Source organism: Lithobates pipiens, unplaced genomic scaffold (genome assembly GCF_037356315.1).
Source record: "Lithobates pipiens isolate NorthernLeopardFrog02 unplaced genomic scaffold, aLitPip1_a1.2 Scaffold_25, whole genome shotgun sequence".
Classification (NCBI taxonomy): domain Eukaryota; kingdom Metazoa; phylum Chordata; class Amphibia; order Anura; family Ranidae; genus Lithobates; species Lithobates pipiens.
Genome location: NW_027507787.1, coordinates 43,471,030 through 43,489,603, shown reverse-complemented (window position 1 = coordinate 43,489,603; position 18,574 = coordinate 43,471,030). Strand labels below are relative to the sequence as shown.

General features: G+C 43.8%; 1 protein-coding gene across 2 annotated transcripts in view; it reads left to right on the top strand.

The window, feature by feature from the left end:
• The first annotated feature begins 2,017 nt into the window (after positions 1-2,017).
• The window catches only part of ZFAND4 (zinc finger AN1-type containing 4), a 49,507-nt gene continuing 32,950 nt past the window's right edge, over positions 2,018-18,574 (top strand). Inside the window, exons 1-3 of one of the 2 annotated variants that reach the window (XM_077454382.1) lie at positions 2,018-2,314; positions 8,119-8,178; positions 15,437-15,716. In XM_077454382.1, the coding sequence (XP_077310508.1) occupies positions 15,539-15,716 (178 nt within the window). In that variant the 5' untranslated portion in view covers positions 2,018-2,314; positions 8,119-8,178; positions 15,437-15,538. The remainder of the gene's footprint in view (positions 2,315-8,118; positions 8,179-15,436; positions 15,717-18,574) is intronic. The other variant, XM_077454380.1, reaches the window with a different exon arrangement.

The window sequence follows — 18,574 nt, the reverse complement described above, 5'->3', positions numbered from 1 at the left end:
GAAGCAGTCCTCCTCCTTTATCTTCACCGCTGCCATGTATCCTGGAGTGACTTCCAGGTCTCGCTGCTCCAGCGTTGTGATTCGCCGGAGCCGCGGTGACATCACTCCCGCGCATGCGCGCGGGAGCTGTCACGAGCAGCATATCGCCGTGATCTGTGGCGTGTTCAGTGTGCCTGCACGCCGCTGTCTATGGCGCATGCACCGCTGACAGCGGTGCCTGTCTTTTTGTAAATATCTCCTATACCGTGTAGGTTTAGGAGATATTTCTTGGACCTATAGGTAAGCCTTAATCTAGGCTTACTTGTAGGTCAAAGTGGTTTGTAAGGGTTTACAACCACTTTAAAAATCCATCTGACTGTTTAGATGTTGAATTTTAAATACAGCAGCAAGCCTGCTGATCTCACAGATTTGCTAATCTGACAAAACACTGCTACTTTTAAAATTAACAGTCTGATGGATTTCAAAATACTAAATTTCATTATATAAGCTGAGTTTACTGGTAAAAATAAGTGTGAAATGCAAGACTCTAGTGGGTGTAACAAGATGTCCACTTGCCGCCTTCTCACTGTATCCTTACTGTGGACAAGTGCTGGGTGCACCAAGATGGGGATGACAGAATGTCAGTTCCATTACAGAATCTAACAAAACAGTGGCCTGGCTGTGGAATCAGCGAGGAGAGGGAGGGGGGGAGAAATCTCCCGCAGGAGCTGACAGGCACGGAATTGCTTGTGAAAGCCGACTTGTGCCTGTGCCAGCTTGACGTTGACCGGGGGGGGGGGGGGGGGGGCAGGGTCGCAGGCACCCGCTACAGGAAAAAAAAAGGCGTTTTAATTGGGAGGACACAGCATAATTTTGGGGAGTCCATGGCCCCCTCCTAGTGACGCCACTGCCTAAACTGCTAGTGTGAATGAGCCTTGCCTGAACAAACTGAATTTGAATGCTTATTGGTTACTATGCACAGGTGTCTATTCCAGTCTTCGTATATTCCCCTCATAGTATATTCTTACTGTGATAGTTCTGTATCATTAAAGCAGAATAACGCTGCGTTCGTCTTTGCCGCTTACCGGAGCCGTTGGTAGCGGTGGAGCTGATCGCATCCTCTCCCCTGACAGGCCTGGAGCTGAATGAGGGAAAGATGGCTCCCACTCAGCTCCATAATAGATGGCGGAAGCGGCGTCAAACGTCACTTCTGCCCAATGGTCTTAAAGGGGATTTTTTTTTTTTTAATGACATTACATTTTTTTTTATTGCATTTAGTGTAAATGTGAGATCTGAGGTCTTTTTGACCCCAGATCTCATATTTACGAGGTCCTGTCATGCTTTTTCTATTACAAAGGATGTTTACATTCCTTGTAATAGGAATAAAAGTGACCCCAATAAAAAAAAAAAAAAGACAATATAAAAATAAAAAGTAAAATAAAGAAGAAAAAAAATATGTAAAGCACCCCGTCCCGCAGACCTTCTCTGTAACTCAAAACTGCTAACCTGGAAAAAAAATGTAAATGTTGCCTATGGATTTTAAGGATCAAAGTTTGTCGCCAATCCACGAGTGGGCGCAATTTTGAAGCGTGACATGTTGGGTATCGATGTACTCGGTGTAACATCATCTTTCATTATATATTAAAAAATTGTGCTAACTTTAATGTTGTCTTATTTTTTTAAGTGTATTTTTTACAACAAAATTGCGCTTGAAAGAACACTGCGCAAATACGTTGTGACATAAAGTATTGTACTTAGCGAATGGAATCATTTTAATCTGGCTTTTTCCATTACTAAATCACAATGTAAAAAGCTCCTGGTTGGCCTATAAGCCTGGCACGCAGCACTGACATAAGACACCTCTGCAATTTCCGGACGGCCTTTACCGGCCACGTGACCCGGAACCCTCACCGCCTTCTCCATAGAGAAGAGAAGTCACATGAGCGAAGTTACTAAGGCCACCGCGTCGTGCCGTAACAACAACAGACCCCCCACTGACACGCCCCCTTTCTGGCAACAGCCCAGTGCACTGTATTCTTGACTCCACCCACCTCTCCTATTGGCAGCCTCTGGGGAGAGAAGAGGAAGACCCCAGCTGTCTGCGGTGAATGGTCGGTCTGCCTGTCAGTTCGGATCGTCACAAAGGAGAGGCGGGGCGAGAGGGCGGAGCTCCGGGTCAGTCGCTGGGGTGGGGGAAGTCGGAGTGGGGTGAACTGACTGCTAACAATCGGGGGGCGATGAGCGAGTGACGGTAGCAGCCGGCAGTGTCGGGAGAGCGATGTAGGCGGTGTGTGTGGTGCCCCCCGCTGGGTGATCTGCAGGAAGACATGCAGAGGTAGGTCATGACCTCCCCTACACTGCCATCCCTGTAGCCATTGCCAGTACATCGTCCTGGGGTGTGATCACAGCACCCCATTATGGAGGACGAGAAGGGTGACACTTGCCTGTCCCATCCCCCACAATGACATCCATGGATCAGGACCTTCTCCCATCACCAGGGCTGCTCATGGTCCTCCTTGGTGGTGGGATCTCCATTGTGAATGAGTGGCAGGTCTCCGGAATGGCTGGCATGCATTAGGGCTCATTTACATTTTTTGCATGGAAAATAATGGGCTGCTGACACATCCAAAAAAAAATAGGAGGAGGCGGATATGTGACACATTCCGAAATGTTACCTTGTGCATTGTGGTGCCAATCAGAATCCAGTAAATGGACCCTAAAGCATGTGTAAGCCCAATCACTTCAGTCCCTGTTATGATGACCCCGCCCCCCTATGATGCCTCCATCTTTGAAAATCCAACACAGGCGCAGGTGTGGCGTAGGGCTCTATCCAGCCTTCAGCACCTGGCAGAGACCTCGGGCACATTTTTCTTGCGCATGTGCAGACAAACCTGAGATGTGGGACCTCCATACTGATGGCATCTTCATGCATGCGTGGGGAAGGCCACCATGTGTGCGCGCAGATGGTCCTCTGCTGGGCCTGAAAGCAATCTGCATGCGCAGGGAAACTGGTGGCATGCCTGCATCAGGACCAAATGTCATTCTCACCTAGGTGATCCTGCCAGGAAGGTCCATGTTTAGGCTTTTCCTGCTAGGGTAGGGTGACAGCGCTGTGACCCAGCTGCTCTCCTACGTTGTTACACTGGCATCCGACAAAGTCTTGGGAGGGAGTGGACATGGCCGTCTGGCTTGGTTCGCCCTGTCTCATGGGGTCTCCCTATGGGGGAGCCCCACCTAGTACTTGGGTGGGTCTGTTTCAGCAGAACACCCAACGAACGGGGTCCGTCTGGTTTTGGCCAGACGGACCATGTGAAGCACTCCAGTCCCCAGTGGATCAGGGCTAGGGTACTTTCTCTTCGGAGGAGGACTATGTGTACACCCTGTGCATGTTTTGTGTTTCACTTTTTTGGTGTGCACTTTTTTTGCACCAGGTGGCGTTTGAGTGTGTTCACACACCGGGCTTTAAAAAAAACAACAAAACAAAACTGGTGTCCGATGAAGGCTGCAAATGGCCGTTTCAGCTTACATTGGTGAAATGTCATCACAAACAAGCTCATCCAGACCAGCAACGGCCAATTGTATGTAGAGAGGACATGTGTGAAAGGCTGCAGGAGGTCAGCAATGCTGAGAAGGAAAAAGTGTAAACAATAATAAAAAAAGAAAAAATTAAATTAAAAAAAAAAAAAATATATATATATATTTTTTTTTTTTTACTTGTAATACCCTGCTTTAGCCAGCTAAATCTCATTCCATTATGGTTTATATCTACTTTAACCTTTTTGCTTCCAGAGCCTTTTTTTTATTTTTATTTTTAAGAAAAAAAAATTAATAATAATAATTTTAGGCCTAAAGGTTAGTTAGACCCCCAAACATTATATATTTTCTAAAAGCCGACAATAAACTGGTGGTAAAAATATACTAAGTCTGGGTTCACACTGATGCAGTGCGGGAAATGGAGTGAATCCTGTGAGTTTCCCGCACTGCATTGAAATTGCACAGCGCTCGTGCACTCAACACTCACAAATATATTACCCAATTTTTGGTAAAATAGAAAAGATGTGTTTTTGTTTTGTTTTTTGTCGAGTAAATTGGATATCCAACATGTCAAGCCTTAAAATTGCGCCTGTGAAGTGATGACCCCCCAAATTTTCAATAGGTGTCACTTCAAAGGTCATCAGTTTAGAGTTAACCATGAGTAATAGTTGTGGAATTATTGTTCTCACTCCAGCATGAGCAGCGTTATGTAACATGCTTAACACAATTGATGTTCTCGAACGTTGGTGTCCCTGACGTGTAGATGTGGAGGTGGGGTAGGATAGGTGAAACATTTTTGCAGGGAGGATTTTTAGTGATTGGGTGTACTCCTTCTTACTACTTCACCCCCCCCCCCCCCCCCCTGTGCTCCTCAGTTCTTGATTGTATTTCCACACTGCAAAAATGTTTTTTTTTTCCCCAAAAAAGACCCAAGGCCTGGGGCTGGTGGTCTCCCCTTGGGAGCCAGACCACAAGCTTGTGAAGCTTTTTGTTGGCTCTGGTAGGATTTCTTTCCTTCCTGTGGGGTCTCCCTTTCTCTCGGGACGTGGGGGGGGAGCAGATCTTGGAAGAGCCCCCTTGAGTACTGAAGGATCCTGGGTACAGTGGGGTACCCAGAACTTCAGGGGCCACTTTCCTGCTCCCTCCCCCTTATCTGACTGGGCGTCCGTTCAACAGGAGAGCTGGCAGTCAGTTTTCCCATGGGGAGTGCCAGAATCTACAGTGATCACTTTCACGGCATTCCCTGACTCCTCGAGGCTCCTGCTGGGTCGCGCAGTTTGCTGCCAATAAGGGGCGATGGTCATCAGGTCTCTTACATAGGAGTGGGAGCCCAGTGCCATCCGGCGTTTGGAAAAGAAATGAAGTAGTTTCCTCTCCTGCACTGGAAATTGCATCACAGCATCCCCTGTGTCGCTTCCAGGCTTCAAGAGAATGTTTTTTCAACCAGGAGCGGAGGTCTGACTGGCAGAGGAACAGGCGTCCACATCCTGCTCTCGCCAGTCTGGTCAGTACCCGCCCACTTGGAGGACGTAGGCGGATGGAGCGAGGGGAGAGGCCCACTGCGGCTACAGCTATGGAGGAGGCCACAGGGTGTGAGTCGGCCTAGCTGCCAGGGGTCGTGATGGGGGAGGGGACACCGACTCTTACCCCTACGGGACACAGCTCTGTGCTTGTTGTAAGTTAGCTTGTGTGTCTTTTTACAGGCAAGAACATTGCTGCCCTGCCCAGGGGGTTGCCAGCCATCCTAAGAAGGCTCCTTCCTGCTCTAAAAGATGCAGGTATTGTAACGATAAGTTACCCCAGGAGCATTCTAAACCCTTTTGCTACAAATTTATTCACAAGTTGGTGGGGAAAGAAACATCTCAGGTCATGAGGGACTTTCTCTCCATACAGACGGAGATGCTGTCAACTCTTAAGGCCTTCCAAACATCCCTTAAGCCTAGGGAGCCAGAATCCTCAGTCTCTTCTTCCTCCCAGGAAGGCTCCTCCTCTAACAGGGCAGAGGGCAGTAGAAGGAGTCCTGAACCCCTGAGATCTCTCCCTTCTCAGGATTCTGAGGAGGAAGAAGAGGCTGAGGCTCCTGATCAGTCTTTCTGATGAGGGCTTGGTAGACAGTGAGGAGGAGGAATAGGACTCCAGACCCAGCAGACATATCTTTTTGCCCGATGACATGGAGGGCCTCCTTAGGGCAGTATATGCATCAGAACAAATTCAGGAATGAGCAGGCCAAGTGTCTGCCCAGGACAGAATATACAGAGGCTTGGTTAAGCCCCAGTACAAAGTTCTCCCAGTTCACCAGGCCCTTAAAGATATCATCCTCAGGGAGTGGAAGGATCCTGAAGGAAAACTTTTGAAGTTTAAAATGTGGAAATGTAGGTGTCCCTTTTTTTTAAAGAGGAAGAGAGATTCTTTAAAACACCTAGACTAAATGCTTCCCTGGCGTGGGTGTCCAGGCAGTCTGACCTCTCTTTTGAGGATGCAGGCAACATCAGAGACCAGATGGACCGATGAGGTGTGACCCTCTTGTATAGGGCCTGGGAAGCCAATGCAGCAGCAATGAGACCTGCCTTGGCTTTGGCTTGTGTGGCGAGGAAAGCAGACATGTGGGTCGCCAAACGAATGGATCATGTATCACAAACCTCCAAGTCCAAACAGGTCTTAGACTCTTTAGAGATGATAGTTGGGGCAGTAGCCTTCCTGGCAGATGTGGCAGTCGAGACAGTGCGTACAACCGCCAAGACCGGTGCCCTGGTAAATTCTGCAAGGAGAGCCTTGTGGGTCAAGACCTGGGATGGGGGACAGCTCTTCTAGAACTCGGTTGTGTGGTCTTCCATTTGAGGGTTCCCTGCTTTTTGACATGGGGTTGGATCAGGCCAGAGAAGGACAAGAAGTTTCCCATTAAACCTAAGTATAGGGGAATTTTTTTTTTTTTTTTTTTTCAGAGGGGCCCCCAGGCTAAAAACCAGTTTAGTGCTAAAAAGGTACTGTTAACAGACATATTTGGGGAGGAGGGGGGGGGGGGGGGGGGGTCGGAAAAGGTAAACAGAAGGGAGGTTTGGGTAGGGGGAAGACTTTCCCACTTTCTCCCTCAGTGGGAAAGGATTAGTCAGAGTCCCCACATCCTCCAGATTGTAAGAGAGGGCTACAGACTGAAGTTTCTCTATTCTTCCCCCCCCCCCTCCAAGTTTCCTTTTAACCCACTTGCCCAAGGACCCTCTCAAAGCAGTGGGTATCTTGCACAGTGTTGGAGAGCTGGCAGAGCAGGGGGTCATAGTGCCAGTCCCAGCAGGACAGTTTGGGCAGGAATTCTACTCACACATCTTCATATATCCAAAGCCCTCAGGAATATTATATTATATTGCAGAAGCTAAGTCTCTCAGAGGGCAGACTGATTCTGATCGACCCATGGTGGTTCCAAGAGGGCCTGGTTCCCTTCCCCGGGAAATTGGTCCATAGTTCCTCCTCAGCATCTTCCAATCAGGCAGGACCTTCTCCTTCAGGGCCCAGTCTGCCACCCAGATCCCAGCTTCTTCAGGCTGATGGCTTGGTTCTTGAAAGGGAGAACCTATGAAAAAGGGGGTGTTCTGAGAGAGTAATCAACACCCTTCTTTTGAGTAGGAAGCCGGTTACCAGGCGTATTTACGCAAAAGTCTGGGGAGTCTTCTTGCGCTGGTGCCAGGCAAAGGCGACTTCCCAACGAGAGATCCCTGCCATCCTGGACTTTCTCCAGGCTGGTGCGGTTCATGGGCTGGCGATCAACACTTGGGATTCCGGTTGCAGCCTTGTCCTGTTTTCCACCCTGGGACCTTACATTAGTTTTGGAAATGCTAACCAGGGCACTGTTTGAGCCGTTAGCTCTTATCCCTCTTAAGTTGCTTACATTAAAAATAGCCTTCCTGCTGGAGGTTACAACGGCCAGGAGGCTAAATGACATTCAGGCTCTGTCAATAAAAGAGCCCTTTTTTCTATTATTTGACAGGTTTGTACTTGGGCAGGACCCGCTGTACCTCCTGAAGGTAGCCTCAAAGTTCCACAGAGATTGTCCTTCCTTCCTTTTGCAGCAATCATCAGAACGAGAGAGAAAGTTATTTTCATTGCTTAGATGTCAGACGTTGTCTGTTGGCTTATTTAGATAAAGTTAAAGAGTTTACAAGGTCCAGCCATTTATTAGTTAATTTTTCTGGCCAGAAGAAGGGTCAGCAAGTGTCTAGAGCAGGGGTAGGGAATCAAATGTCTCATGGGACTTGTAGTTTCAAAACAGCTGGAGAGCCGAGGTTCCCTACCCCTGGAGTAGCTACATGGACAAGCCAGCACACCTTCCTGAGACATTATAGGGTGGAGTTGCTGTCACCTCAGGAGTAGGAAGGTCCTACAAGCTGTTGTCCCGCCCTAAGGTAGGCCTGAGCTACTATCTCTTCTCTTAGGGTGCCGTCCTGGAAGACAACTTAAGAAAATTACCAGTTACATTTACCGGTAATGGTGTTGCTAGGAAGTCTTCCAGGGCGTCACTCTCATACACTGGTGTGGGTCAATACTTTTTCACAACTGGGGAGCACAGGTAGGGGCAGAGGTTTTAACCTCTTTGTTGATTGTGTTTCCTGTCAGGTGGGACCAGTCATCGCTCAGGGTGCCATCCTCGAAGACTTCCCAGAAGCACAGTTACCGGTAAGTGTAACTGGTCATACATTTTTTTTTTTTTTTTTTTTTTTTTTTTTTTTTTTTTTTACTTGGTGTTCACTATTTTTGGTCTCCCACAGAACATGGAAATGCAATTATTTTAGTAAATATAAACTACTAAATACCTTCTCATCAGCAGTTAGAGCAGTCTTATGACTTCTATCAGTGTCTGGTTAAAAGTTGTTTTATTCTACTGATTGTCCTATAAGGCTGCCTGACCCTCTGTCTGGACCATGCTGATTGGCCCTGTGCTGATCACATACACTTTCCCAAGAAAAAAAGAAACTCCTAGGAAGACACACCAAACTGAGCATTTGCATCTTGTCCCCCAAGCCTCTGTTTTATGAGGAGATGGTTTGGGGACTGTGGCAGAAAGTCAGGAACAGAGAAGACAGGATCAAACAGCCTTTTTACGCAATGCAGAGGATTAACCCCTTAGGTTCCATAGTGAGTATAACGAGCATTCTTTACTTCATATACAGACTGATTTTACTGTTTTGGGTTTAGTACCAATTTAACTTTGTTGCTATCACATAGAGATCAAACGTGATGGCATTTTTACTTTGACAGGTTCTCTTTCATGAGACATCAGGGGTCTATTAGACCCCTGATGTGTCCCCTGCACTCCGTTGAAGATAATAGAGCACAGATCGTGCTCCACACCAAAACAAAATACTCATCACTTCTGGGTTCTTACTTAATGGGGAGATCAGCAAATTGAGGGAAGATACTGGAGGGGTTTGTGGAAGTGATTGGGAGTGTGTGTGAAACCCCCCACTGCCCCTGACATATGACATGTGTCAATGACAGTAAAAAAAGGTTAAACCCCCCCCCCCCCCCCCCCCATCTGAACTTTTAGGTTAATCCAGCTAAATGCATTCCATGTGCCTCCAAAACAAAAGGGTTTTCAAGTCTTTCAGTTTATTTACTTTAGAAAGCAAGTATTATATAAAGGACCACTGTCACTATAACATATCCTACCATCCTAACCCACACATAAAATAAAAAAACGACAGACTTTACTGGTACACATGAGCTGACACGATTCATAAAAATTATTACATTTTATTTTTGTTTTACAACATATTTTTAAAAAAAAATAGTTTAAGCGTGGTTCAGCACGCAATTTCCAAGAAACAATTAGTCTACAATTTACATAAGATCCATTTCACACTGGGGCAGTGCGGGGGTTAGCGTTAAAGCACTGCTGGTTTTAGCGGGGCTTTACCGCTGTTATAGTGGCACTTTTAACCTCGGCTAGCTGCAGAGGAAAGGGTTAATAGCACCAGTTTTGCAGCACTGCCAAATCGCTTTGCAGGGGCTCCGGAAGTGCTGCCCATTCATTTCAATGGGCAGGGGAGGTGGAGGAGCGGTGTATACACCACTCCTGCACCACCCCAAAGATGCTGCTTGCAGGACTTTTTTTTTTTTTTTTTTTTCCTGTCCTGCAAACGCACTGCCCCAGTTTGAAAGCAATCGGGGTGGCTTGAGAGGTGACTCACAGGCGCTATTTTTATCACTAAAACACATGAAAAGCGCCCCATTGTGAAAGAGGTCTTACAAAGGTTGTTTTAGACCCACAAGGTCAATGCGTTTCTCATATATAGCTTCTTCAGGACCCTCTTGGAATCCAATGAGAGAATTAAACCCAACTAAACAAAACGGCTCATACGCACATTTTGTTTATTAATAACATATTACTCATATGTCCCCACCTTCAAATGTGCAACTCTGTTACTGGAGCGAATAGAGGAAGCAACTGGATTGGAATGAACTTCTGACCTGCATACTTCTTCTTCTTCATCATAATAAAGAAATCATTGACACTGTTCAAATAGGTAAACAATAGGTATGTTATGAGGAAGTCTTCAATGGCAGCCCCATTGAGGACATGGGTGCCTGACTAAAAATGCCATACACTGTACGGGTTTTGTCTGCTTCATCAGTTCAATTCGCTCATTGGATGGCTCTGTTGGCCGCCTCTAGCCCGACATCCCATGAAAAATCAAAGGAACTAGACAGCCAAACAGCAGATGCGGCTGTTATTTGGGAGGTTTTTGCAGAATCTGTTAGATTTCTTTGTTCAGCTCGCAGGCTGCACAAAAAAATAATCTGTATGGCCAGCTTAAGCTGACACTAAAGTCTGGTTTAAAATACATTCTCCTCAAAGTACCTGCTATTGCTCTCCACTTCCTCCAGTTTAGTTTTTCTCTGAGGTGAAATTTGTTTCAGCAAATTGTGCCGTGATTGTACTTCCTCTTAGAGGGTGGCTATGTTCATTCTCCATGGTCCCACTGGTATGTAAGAACATGGCAACCCTCTCGTTTGTTCCTGAGATGAACTATGGGATTTGTAGTGTGTACAGAGCAGTGCACAGACCACAAATAATGTTCACTGCTTGTTCCAAACATAAGGGGGGGGGTTAGTTTTGTACTGTCGACTTTTGTATGGCCGATTTTGTGTACTGACCATACAAAAATCTGACGTCAAACCGTTGTCGGCTGAAAATTTAGTACCCTGCCATCCAACATTTGTTGGCCGAAAGTTGGACGACAATTGTCAAAAGGAGCGTACTAACGGTAAGATTTTAGGATAAGTCTGTCAACAGACCATCCCCTGGCAACAATCGTACTGTGTGTACGAGGCTTAAGGTAAGTATTTACTCACTCCTTTCCTGTGCACCACCCCTGGACATAACAAGCATTTAACCCTTGCAGTGCGGAGTGGCAGGGAGATCTGCAAGGGTGAGTTTAATTTTTTTTTTTTTTTTTTTGTTTAGAGCTTGCATTGCTTTGCAGTGTAGTCATTAGTTGATTATTTATACATTTTCATTTAGGCAAATGAGGCATAAACTACAAATTACTAAGAAAATCTCACATTCATTTTCTTTTGTTTCTGTTAAAGCCATTATATTCCGCAATAAACATGACAAAGTATATTAGTGGTAAGCTAGTAATGAATTGCAGCAAGTTTTTCTGCTAGTGCGACAACGGTTTTAGCATCATCAGCCTAAATTGATGACATACCCTTCTTTTTTTTTTTTTTTTTTCTTTTTTTTTAAGATGGAGAATGTTTTATAGCATAAAGTAAGAGAAATGTTATTTTCTTTTAAATTGTCGGCCTTTTTTTTAGTATTTAGATAACCACCAAAAGAAAGCTCTATTTTGGGGGGACACAAATTTTATTTGGGTACAACGTTGCAGGTCAGTGCAATTGTCAGTTAAAGTAATGCAGTGCCGTATCGCAAACAAATGGCCTGATCAGTGATTAATCAGTACAGTTTTTGGCCAGAAAATACAATACAAATGCATTACATCACTTCCGCATTTTTATTCTGTCATTTTCGATATGAGACTAGCATGCAAAAACAAAAAAACGGACAATCGTTTGTCCAATAATCTCATCGTGTGTACAGATACTCCTCATTTAACGACTTACCTGTTTAATGACCGCTCGGACTTCCGACCAGCTCTCCCTACAAGAACGACGTGCTGTACTTCATTGTATTGTACAGTACAGAATTTTCGTTTATTCTGTACTTATGCAAATTAAAACAACGTTATTGAGTTGGAGTTTTGTGTTTAGACCTTTTTATTCACAATACAGTACAGCAATCAATATTTTAACGACCAGTTCGATTAATGGCCTGGTCATTGTAACATAACCTGGTTATTAAGTTAGGGTAGACTACAAGGCTTTAGGCTGGCAATAGATGGTTCTAATCTCAGCTGGTTCAGCAGGGACTGACCAAGATTCAAACCATGTATGGGTAGGCTGACTGTACCCAAGTCGATACATCAGTATAACCAGCATGTTGGATTTTTACATGCGATTGTCAGGGGCTGTAGCAATACACAGTGATGTCATGCCAGGGATTGCTCCTCACACCCCTTCCCCGCCAGGAGAACACTATAGCTCTGCTGGAGGCGTTCCCCCTTCAACATTGACTGTATTGTATTTTTTGTTTTTTTTACGGCTGTGGAAATTAAAGATGAATTCCTCGATTAAATTTTTTTGATCGATCAAAATTCTTTTGATTGGTACTCACCTCTTCGCTGGCTTCAGGGAGTTCCGTTGGAGATCCGGTGACATTGCGGTCATTAACGTCACTGAACCCCCTTCCCCCAAGTGCATCCATCTGCTAATGAAGGGGAGGAGTCCGGTGACGTTGAAGTTCTGATTGAATGCAAAGCGTACTGGGGAGGAGCTACACATGAAGTCACCCGCTGCTGTCCTACGAAACTAACACGATTGTCGGCTTTACATGCTGTGTTTTTATCATCTTTATGTGAGTAGTTTGTGTTTGAACACAAAAATTAAATCTTGTACTTAAGCGATCTTTTCTTTCTACCCATGACCTGGCGTCCTTGCTGAGATCTAAGGAGACATGAGAGAAGTTTATGATCCGTGTTAACCCTTTTGATACCTGCTTGCATGACCACCTGTTTGCACAGGGGTCCATGCCATGAAGGGAAAGTGATTAGTTAGACTGGAGGTGGAGGGATTGTCACGCTACTGTGGAAAAAAAGTCAGTGCTACAGTTTGGATTTAAAACGTATTTGTGTGAACTGTGAAGTTAAGTCATAGATTGTGGAAACAAACTAGTGTCGGGTGATTGTATATAGCGTATACCAAATTTACCCCTGACTAATGCAGAGTTGCAATGCAAGGATATCAGCTAAAGGTACTTGGATCTGTATGTGCATTATAATTGAAATTAGGCGATTAATCATTTTAAAAAAAACGATTATTCGAACATAAAAATTGTAATCAGTAACAACCCTATTTTTTTATCCCCCCCCCCCCCTTTCCTGCAACCACAGATCTCATCAACTACGGCCCGTCTTGGCCACATCTTGGAAATGTTCCCGCCCTTGTAGCTGATAAGACTTGTAAAGCCCCATACACACCATCAGTTTTTCTGCTGATTTTTTTTTTTCCTTCAGATTTACCAAAACCATATAATATGAGGTCAAACTGTAGGAGTTTCTATGTGTATGCAATCAGGCAGGCCCTTGCGCTACATGGTTTTGGTAAACCTGAAGGAAAAACTCAGCAGAAAAAAACTGATAGTGTGTATGGGGCTTTACACTCTGCCAGGAAATCTATGTGAAAAAACGACATTGCATTCTATTGTTTCAGTCCCTGCTGATGATTGGATGTTTGCCATCTCATAGAGTGTTTGTTTGTTTTATTGGTTTAAAGATCTGTTCATTTATGATGATGTGAGCATTAAATTCTTTGTACAAAGGCATCGGATCAAGGTTTGAGCACCAATTTTTGCCTTCCTTTGACAGTGATGATCTGTCTGCCTTATGTATATTGACAGGGAGAAACTGCAAACAGTTCATCCTTGTGCCTGCCAAAATACACTGAGAGTGTAACCACCTCTGTTCCCCTTCCCTTCCAAATGAACAGAAATTCTACGTTGCAGTATTAGACATGTATGGGTCTGCTAGCAATGTATAGGGAGTATTACTGTTATCATCCATAGGATGGATCAGAACGTTATACCTGTATAGTATTCTACCACTGGGGTATAATAAAAAAAACAAAAAACACATGCACCACCAGTGCACATGAGTGGAAGTTGCGCTGGGATGACAATACCTAGAAAAATGTTTAAACAACTATTCAACATAAACGGGTGTGGCAAATGCATGTGAAGAACACATACAAATATTGAGTTTTTTTTCCACATGCATTTGCTACATGTGTTTATGTTGAATAGTTAAAAAAAAAAAAAAAAAGAGAGGGTATTGTCATCCCAGCGCAGCTTCCACTCGTGTACTGGTTGTGCATGTGAGGTGTTTGTTTGTTGTTGTTTTTTTTTTCTTTTTTTTATCTTGGGTAATAGTGTGGGATTCCAACACCTAGTTGAACTCAGCATCGGAGACACGGGGTATTTGAACACTTATATATTTCCCTAGTGCTGTTTTTTCACTTTTAGAGCCAGTGGGATAGATCTATAAAAATTGCAGCAGCACCGAAGATGTTATGCACAAAAGTAGATTTAATTTGAAAGAGGGAGTTTGACTGGCTTTGTGGTTTATTTTTAATTTTTAATTTTTTTTGCCCTGGATTTTGCAAACCGGCATTGGTGTTTACTTATCTGGTTGGGTGGAACCATATGGTACCATCTCTCTTCCTAGAGTCAAAATTGAGAAAAGTAATTGCAAGCTTATTTAGCTTGGGGTAGATGGAGGCTCAAGGTGAAATAATGGGCATCCAGAAAGACTCTAACAGTCATCACCAATGGAGTCTAATAAAGGGTATCCAAAGAGATGTTCATGTCTTTCACCAACAAAGTCTATTAATGGGCATCCAAAGAGAGCCGTATGCCAATCACCATCAAGGCCCATTAATGGGCATTCCAAGAGAGCCTAATGTCTAGCACCATCAAGGTCTATCAATGGCACCCAAAGAGACTCTAATGTCTTATCACCCTCAAGGTTTATTAATGGGTATTCAAAGACTGCATAATGTCTATCATCATCAAAGTCCGTTATTGGGCTTTCAAAGAGAACCTAATATCCATCACCACCAAGGTCCTTTAATATACATGTGAAGAGTGCCAGTGTCCATCCCCATCAAGGTCAATTAATGGGCATCCCAAAAAGAGCTTAATGTGCTTCACAGTCAGGGATTGTTTAGTATGCTCAAGGTTGGCTTTGCTTATGTTGTATTTTGGCTTGATCTTTCCAAGTAGTGAACCTAATGTTCACACAGCACTGCCAAATGCAGGCTGGTACACCCTAAATTTGCTGCAATGTAGTCAGAATGTCCAAGACCTAAACGTTATTATAAAGCACAGTGTAGTAGAACTAGGGTTGTCAGTTTGAATACCAACCACGGCGCCACCTGTCTGGAGTCTGCATGTTCTTCCTGTGCCTACATGGGTTTCTTTCAGGTATTCCGGTTTCCTCCCACACTCCAAAGATATGCTAGTAGATTAATTGGTTCCTGTCTAAATCTGTGTGTATATATAAATGTGAGTTGGGGACCTTAGACTTTAAGCCTTGAGGGCAGTGACTGATGTAATTGTACAATGTATATATGTAAAGCACTGTGTACATTTATGGTGCTATATAAGTACAGTACCAGTAATAAAATAAAGCTCCCAAATGTCCTCAGTTCATCTACCTGTGAGTTGAAAAAAATGTGGCCTTTGATGTCTCTAATGACTATATGTCAAGCCCATATACTACCTTCTGTCTAATACTTCCTTTTTTCTTATATGTTTTAGGTTTGAATATTTCAAGATGAACGGCTATAACAAGCCGTTACTCCTCGGGCCTGAGGTTTCCTAATTTTAAGTCTGCTCGTTCCACGTTTTATAAACTATGCAATGACACACAAAAAGGAACCTCCTTTTTTTAATGAAGATAAAGATGGATCTTTGCTCTGCAAGGGACCTTTCACAATGGAACTCTTCATTGAAACTTTGACAGGAACCTGCTTTGAGCTGAGAGTCTCACCATTTGAAACCGTGGCCTGCGTTAAAGCAAAAATTCAGAGGCTGGAAGGTATTCATCTTTTCTTGATATGATTTTATGTGATGCAACTCCTAGCGCAGATTCAGAATACAAATACCAGGTTCCTGTGAAGCTTATGTTGTACCTGATAAAAATAGAAAGTCTGGTACTGAACACCACTATTTCTTCTCATTTGGCTTTGCCTTCTGCAATCACATGTGCGTACCATTAATTATTAATGGCACCTCCTCTCATCTAGCAAACGCAGGTTCATTCGACATAAGAATGCATTGTGCTGATAAACCTATATATATATTTTCACTGTGTGTGTATATGGATAGAATGTTTAGAGGAGACTACCATACATGGCAATAGGTTTTGTACAATAATACAATCAGAATACATCTTACATTGATCTAAGTAAAAAAATACCCGCTGTTACATATTTACACTCGCATTCACTTAAAAATCATATAGCTTTTCTTGGGTGTGTTGTATGTGTGTAAAATACTGTCCTGCAGTGTGTGTGTGTGTGTGTGTGTGTGTGTGTGTGTGTGTGTGTGTGTGTGTGTGTGTGTGTAAAATATGTCATGTTACAACCAAAAACAAAAATGTATTTTATTGGAATTTTGTGATTGAGTGCCTACCCCCGTGATAGACCAACACAAAGTGCTGCATAATTGTAAAGTGGAAGGAAAATGATAAATTGTTTGTTTTCAAATGTATTTTTTTTTTCCTTTTTACAAATAATTATGTGAAAAGTGTGGTGTGCATTTGTATTCAGCCCCCCTTAGGCCGCGTACACACGGGTGGACTGTTCGCCCAACTTTGTCCGCTGAACAGTGTTTGGGCGGACAGTCCGCTCGTGTGTGGGCTTTCAGCGGACAGTTTCAGCGGACAGTTTGACGGACAAGGTTTTTCGGAATTTCCGAAAAACTGTCCGCTGAAACCTTGTTTCAGCGAACAGTCCGCTCGTGTGTAGGCTTGTTCGTCAAACAAAGTTGCGCGCATGCTCAGAAAGGATTTTCACGCCGAAAGCTATAATGCAGTGTATAGGACGTCGTATTTTTCGTCCCGTCGTACGTGCCGTTCACGTCATCGCGCACGGTTTCAGCAAACTGTTCGTCCGTCGTGTGTGGCCATGTCCGTCCATGCTAAGTTTGAGCGGACTGTTTGCCGAAACTGTTTGACGGACAAAGTTGGGCGAACAGTCCCCGCGTGTGTACGCGGCCTTAGTCAATACTTTTTGTAGAACCACCTTTCACTGTAATTACAGCTTCAAGTCTTTTTTGGGATATCTCTACCAGCTTTGCACATCTAGAGAGTGACATTTTTGCCCATTCTTCTTTGCAAAATAGCTCAAGCTCTGTCAGATTGGATGGACAGTGTCTGTGAACAGCAATTTTCAAGCCTTGCCACAGATTCTTAATAGGATTTAGATCTAGACTTTGACTGGGCCATTCTAACACATGAATATGCTTTGATCTAAACCATCCTTTCTCAACCTTTTCAACACAGAGGGACCCTTTAAATAGTTCTCCGGTCTCAAGGAGCCCCTGCTAAAAATTAGATCTCTACAACAGAAATTTCCCAATGTTGAAGGAACCCCTAGCAACCTCTGGAGAAACCCTGGTTGAGAATCACTGATCTAAACCATTCCATTGTAGCTCTGGCTGTATGTTTAGGGTCGTTGTCCTGCTGGAAGGTGAACCTCCACTCCAGTCTCGAGTCTTTTACAGACTCTAACAGGTTTTCTTCTAAGATTGTTCTGTATTTGGCTCCATCCATCTTCCCATCAACTCTGACCAGCTTCCCTGTCCCTGCTGAAGAAAAGCATCCCCACAACATTCTACCACCACCATGTTTCACTGTGGGGATGGTGTGTTCAGGGTGATGTGCAGTGTTAGTTTTCTGCCACACATAGCGTTTTGCTTTTAGGCCAAAATGTTAAACTTTGGTCTCATCTGACCAGAGCACCTTCTTCCACATGTTTGCTGTGTCCCTCACATCGCTTCTCGCGAACTACAAACGGGACTTCTTATGACTTTCTTATAACAATGGCTTTGTTCTTGCCATTCTTCCATAAAGGCCAGATTTGTGGAGTTCACGCACTGTATATATTATAGTGTATGTGTGTAACTTTTTTTTTATTTATTTTTTTATCTATATGTAGTGCAAGTTTATGCACTACATATTGCCATTTTTAGGTGTCTATGTGCAAGAACCCATATTGGTCAGATTTGTAATTCTACAATTTTCATTGTCCACAGAAGCAAATTAAATTTGTGTGTTCAATTTGTTTTATATATGTTTAAAAAATAAACATTCCCCCTGCCTTATGAACTGGTAAAGTCATCCTTCGTACCCCCTACTACATCGGGATTGGCTCCGCTTGTTCAGCAGAGGTTCTGTCAGATGATCTCTGCTGAGCAGGCAGATCGCTGGTCTGTTTCCACTCTGCCTTTGCAGAACAGACACAGCCCCGCTCTCTTCCCTTTTAAAATATATATATATATATATTATATTTTTTTTTTATTGAAAGATGCAAAGGCGCACGAAACCCAGCATCTTCAGTTGCATGAAAGAGGTATGGTACAGTATAGGATGAGGTAAAACCACATACCATGTCATAAACAGAATTGCTAAATACAAGTAAGCATAACCCGACAAGCACATCTTTTGTTCTTCACATGAAATGTATACCCTTTGAAGGGTCTGAGAGAATGTGGTTGAGAACCCTTACAACTGAATCATTGAATATCTATTTCCCTGGGATTCAATGTACTGCAATGGGTGGTTTCGTGGACCCCCGCCCCAACCTTTTTCAAATATTATAAAACAGTAGTAAGATATATATCTGTAGATAAAATAAAAATAGAAACTGAAGGGGGGGAAAAAAGAGAAAACCA